The sequence below is a fragment of the Zerene cesonia genome, unplaced genomic scaffold (genome assembly GCF_012273895.1).
Source record: "Zerene cesonia ecotype Mississippi unplaced genomic scaffold, Zerene_cesonia_1.1 Zces_u012, whole genome shotgun sequence".
Classification (NCBI taxonomy): Eukaryota; Metazoa; Arthropoda; class Insecta; order Lepidoptera; family Pieridae; genus Zerene; species Zerene cesonia.
The window spans coordinates 225342-230649 of NW_024045142.1; the positions used below are offsets into that span (position 1 = coordinate 225342).

At 38.0% G+C, this 5308-nt stretch overlaps 1 protein-coding gene across 1 annotated transcript; it reads left to right on the forward strand.

Moving 5' to 3' along the window:
- Positions 1 to 785: 785 nt before the first annotated feature.
- Positions 786 to 2603, forward strand: LOC119839328 (coagulation factor IX-like; the record flags this gene model as incomplete). Its single annotated transcript, XM_038365573.1, has 3 exons — positions 786 to 1049; positions 1327 to 1486; positions 2385 to 2603. Coding segments are annotated over 3 exons (618 nt in total), but the record flags the coding sequence as incomplete, so codon positions are not given.
- Between the last annotated feature and the right edge of the window lie 2705 nt (positions 2604 to 5308).

The window sequence follows — 5308 nt, forward strand, 5'->3', positions numbered from 1 at the left end:
CATAGGCACTTTTTATACCGATATTCCTACGGGATACGGACTTACGCGGTTTCAACCGCGGGTCACAGCTAGTGATTACTAATTAAACAATTGGCGGTCTTATCGCTATATAGCGATTTCTTCCAGACTAGACGTACGGAGTGATATTAGTTTGAGAGAGAGATAATATAATAAAATATATGTGATACTATGAATAATGTATAATGTGAATTAATACTAATAGATAAACAGATATTCATAATCGTATACGAAGAAGCCGTAAAACCTATATTTTATTAACCGATTTTGATGATTCATTTTTACCAGCACTCCTGTGTGGTCCAAGTGAAATTTGGTCTTTGGTCTCTGTAAATTCGACAATTCGGAGTCGATTAAGTTTTTTGTTAAAAATAACATAAGAATAATTTATCTATCGTCATAAACATTTTTTTATTGTGCGAGTCGAGCACACTTCGGCACGAATTGGGCCAGCTCGCACCGGGGAAGTACCACAGGAGACCGTGTAATAGTAGCTTGCTACTCTGTATCGTATGATGAATGGGGGAGGCGGAGGCTCGTATCCTTCTCGATACCCTTCTCAGTCCTACCCCTAACTTCCCTTGTTAATCCTTTCTTTACTCCATTTTAAATGGCCAATTTATAGAAGCGCAAGGTCTTCAAACCTTCAGCTTCTCCAAATGTCCATGGGCGGCGGTAAGAAAGAAGAAAGAAAAGAAAGAAAATACATTTATTTATATAAGGTAAAATAAAAAAATAAAAAAATGATCTAATAAAAACACACTTACCATGAGGTGGGTCACCTGACGTGCAATGGAGCTGGTACTCTATTGTTTGATATCGAAACTGAAAATTCCACTTCCCCCATCCCCCAGGTAAAGTCCATAGAGATACCGCCTCGTTTCCAAGGCGCAGCGGCCAACTTCCAAGAGGACATCGCCATCCTGATCCTGACCACCAGCATTCAGTACAAGACGTACGTGCGGCCCGTGTGCCTCAGCTTCGACTACGAGTTCGACAAGACGCAGCTGAGCGTTGGCAAGATGGGCAAGGTGACACATATCTCAAACTCAAATTCACACTCACACTCACACTCAACTCACACTCACACTCTCACTCAAACTCATCTCATACTCAAGCTCATACTCAATCTCATACTCAAACTCATACTCATCTCATACTCAAACTCACACTTAAACTCAACGCCCTCGTTCTATCGACACAATATTGAAAAATTGAAATAATGCTTCATATTCGTTGTGTCGGTTCTTACTTTTATGGTCATACATCAACACGTGTAATGTTCAATGAATATGCGCCGTCTCCCAGGTGGCCGGCTGGGGTCTGACGGGGGAGAACGGTCTGGCGTCTCCCACTCTGCAGGTTGTGAACTTCCCGTTCGTGGACATCAACACTTGCATCGCCAACTCACCGCCCGGCTTCAGGGAATACATCAATAGTGATAAATTCTGCGCCGGTTATCTTAATGGTAAGAAATCTACACTAATATTATAAAGCTGAAGAGTTTGTTTGTTTGAACACACTAATCTCAGGAACTACCGGTCCGATTTGAAAAATTCTTTTAGTGTTAGATAGCTCAATTATTGAGGAAGGCTATAGGCTATATATGTACCATGTACGGGCGAAGCCGGGGCGGACCGCTAGTAAATAATATTAGTAGAAGTGATAGAGGAAGAAATAGTACTTTTCTCTGTTTATTTGTAATGGATAAACTCAATAACTATTGGAACCGATTATAAAATACTTTCACCTTTAGAAAGCTGCAACTTCACTGAGTGACATAGGCTATACATGTACCACGAGCGAAGCCGGGGCGAACAGCTAATTGTATATAGGTATGTCGCTGTTAGATTGGGAAAACTGTTAGATTATTATCTAACTATGATATTTTTAATAGTCGAAAAATGTGAACCGTAACATTTGCTTGCAATTAAACGCATTATTTTTTTTTCCTACTAATATTATAAATGCAAAAGTATGTCAGGATGGATGTATGTGTAAACACTAGACAGCTGGATAACTGGAATAACACATAGGCAACTTTTTATCCCCATATCCCTACGGGATATAGGCATACGCAGGTGAAACGGCAGGGCGCAGTTAGTATTAAAATTTGTGAAAGTTTGTTTGTTTGGATGTTTGTCCGTCAATTACGCTGAAACTACTGAACGGATTTTGATGTAATTTGGTGTACAGGCAGGGTATGTACGTACCAAATTGCAATCGGTTCAGTAGTCTTTGCGTGAAAGAGCAACAAACACACACACATCCTTACAAACTCGCATTTATAATATTAGTAGGATAGTAGGAAGTAGGATAAGTGTGACAGTGCAATTAATGTAGACGTACCTAATGCACGTGGACAGGTACGACGCTATGTAAGGGCGACAGCGGGGGAGGGCTCGCCTTCCCCGACCGGGAGATGGGAGTGGAGAGGTACTTCCTCCGCGGGGTCGTCTCCACCGCGCCCACAGACAACAACCTGTGCAACGCGCACACTTACGTCACATTCACACAGGTCACCAAACACGAACACTTCATCAAAGAGTATTTGAGATGAGCGAATAAATTTGTTTTTATTGGAACTGTGTTTTTTTTACCCATTTGACAAATGAAAAGGATAAAATCTATCGAAATCTAACCAGTGGTTTTTATGTGATTGGTACATACAAACAGACAATCTGTCAAACAAAAATAAAATAGGAACAATCGTTTAGAGCATACATTCTAAAAAATTACTGTTTTATCCGTATAGATTTCAGTCGCTTTCCGTCTCTGTATCTGTTTGCTGAACAGATTTTAACGGGTTTTCTTAATAGATGAGTGATTCAAGAGGAAGCTTTATAGTTATAACTAGCTCTTACACGCGGCTTCGCACGCGTTAAATTCGGAGTAGTTTAATAGATGTTCTTTGAATATAAAACTTCCCTTTGAAAAACTATATCTATTAAAAAAAAAACCCATCAAAATGCGTTGCGTAGTTTTAAAGATTTAAGCATACATAGGGATAGAGAAAGCGACTTTCTTTTTTATACTATGTAGTGACAAACTAGATAAAGAGGAGATGAAAGGAGGGAGGATACTTCCCCGGTGCGAGCAAGCTCGAACTGGCCCAAATCGTGTCGAAGCGTGCTCAACTTCTACTTAAGCAAATGCGTTCCGTGCTTCAAAGAGATAAGGGGGTATGGGATTTGTACGTACATAAAATGCATATGTATATTAGTATATTATGTTATATGTGTGTATATGTTGCTGTCAGATTGTAAAACCCGTTATATTATGAACTAACTCGTTAATTAATGGCAAGCTGCCGAAAAATAATTCAGTACGTTTGCTTGCGATTGAAACATTATTTGGTTATAATACGAATATATCGCATTTTATGTATTATGCCGCCTTTATTTCAACTATAAAAAAGAGAGATTTATCAATGTGACTGGACTTTGTGTTATGTGAACCAATTTTAGTGGTTCTATTTTTATGTAAGATTAGGCTTTGTAGAGTGTATTGTGTTATCTGTGGTGATTATACCAACTAACCTATCATACTTACCTAATTCATCATATCAAATGCCCCTTTCATGACTTACAGGGTTCAAATCGATAGATTATTATATATTACTAGCTGCACCCGGCAAACGCTGTTCTGCCTTACTCTTATCATTTAGGGGGATGAAAAATAGATGTTGGCCGATTCTCATAGATACCGGATAAGCACAAAAAATTTCATCAAAATCGGTCAAGCCGTTTCGGAGGAGTATGGCAACGAAAACTGTGACACGAGAATTTTATATATATAGATTGAAATAATGTATTTAATTAATAGCATTATGTAATATAATAATGTGTACTATATGTTCAATAGATTGCTATCTCAAACCATTTACAACAATATGTAATACAAAAACGAAGAAAGACATTTCTTCTACTCTTTCGGTTTCATGTGTCTAAGGGGCACCCCACGCCATCTATTGTAACATACATAATAATAGATGGCGTGGGGTGCCCCTTAGACACATGAAACCGAAAAAGTAGAAGAAATTCGATTACTGTGGCGGGATCACGGGTGGCCGAGAGGCTAGGCGTTGCTACGGTTAGGCAAGAAACGCAGGTTCGAATCCTGCCTCGTGATCAAATTTTTTCTATTATTTCAAAATTTCTCAAAGAAAGACAGTTAAATCATTAAATAAGTATTAACTAGATTCTCTCGCTTCACGAATTCATTTAATGAAGATCTAATCTTTTATTTTTTATGTCTCAGTCGGCAATGGAGCTGGTGGGACGCCTGATAAGCCTTATCACCGCCCATGAGCATTTGTAGAGGCGTAAGGTCGATTAATTGGGAAGGGATTAAGAAAGGATTGGCGAGAGGAATAAATGCAAAGACTGGAAAGGGGAAGAAATAGGATATGGGCCACCGGCTCCCACACTCACCGAATGAAACACAGCAGAATACTATTTCACGCCGGCCTTCTGTGGGTGTGTGGTACTTCCCCGGTGCGAGCTGGCCCAATATTATATAAATATTATATAGTCACCGATCACAAGTTTACAGATCTTGAATTGAATTTGCCCATTTAAAGTTTCGAATCCAAACGAGTCGGTTACATACAAACATACATATCGATACCTTGGGGTAGAAAGGTCGTAAACACCAAAATACAAAAAATGTTAATTATGTATATTGATGTAATTTTTTACGCTCTTTCGATCTGTCTATTCCAAAAAATGTCTTTTATCATCAGGCGAACCATCATCTCAGTTGCCCACCATGACATAAAAGATATATCAACAGCAAAATACAATTGTTTAAAACGGCTTTAGAAAGCACTTGCTCAATTGTCTTATTTTTTATTAAAGAACACACACATACAACATCAACACATGACAAACAACAGCATACATAACAGACACAATACACACACACACACACATTCTAAAAATATTCTGAGACAAGTAAATAACTCTTAAAGTATATTTAACTAGTGATTTAACAATTTTTATTAAAAAATTACTTTAAATTTTTAAATTAATTAATAACTTGATTATAATATTGAAATTATTACATCTTATTATGATTTTCCTTAAATAAATAATTATTTTTTTATTCTTATAGAGGATTCACCTTATTTTATTGAGAAACTAGCGGTCCGCCCCGGCTTCGCCCGTGGTATTTCTATAGCCAGATCCTGCTAAGATTATAAACGTTAAAATTTTTAGGTATAGATGAATATATGGATGTTTGCAAGGTGCTCTTTCACGCGAAAACAGTTTATCGACGCCCACTTCAC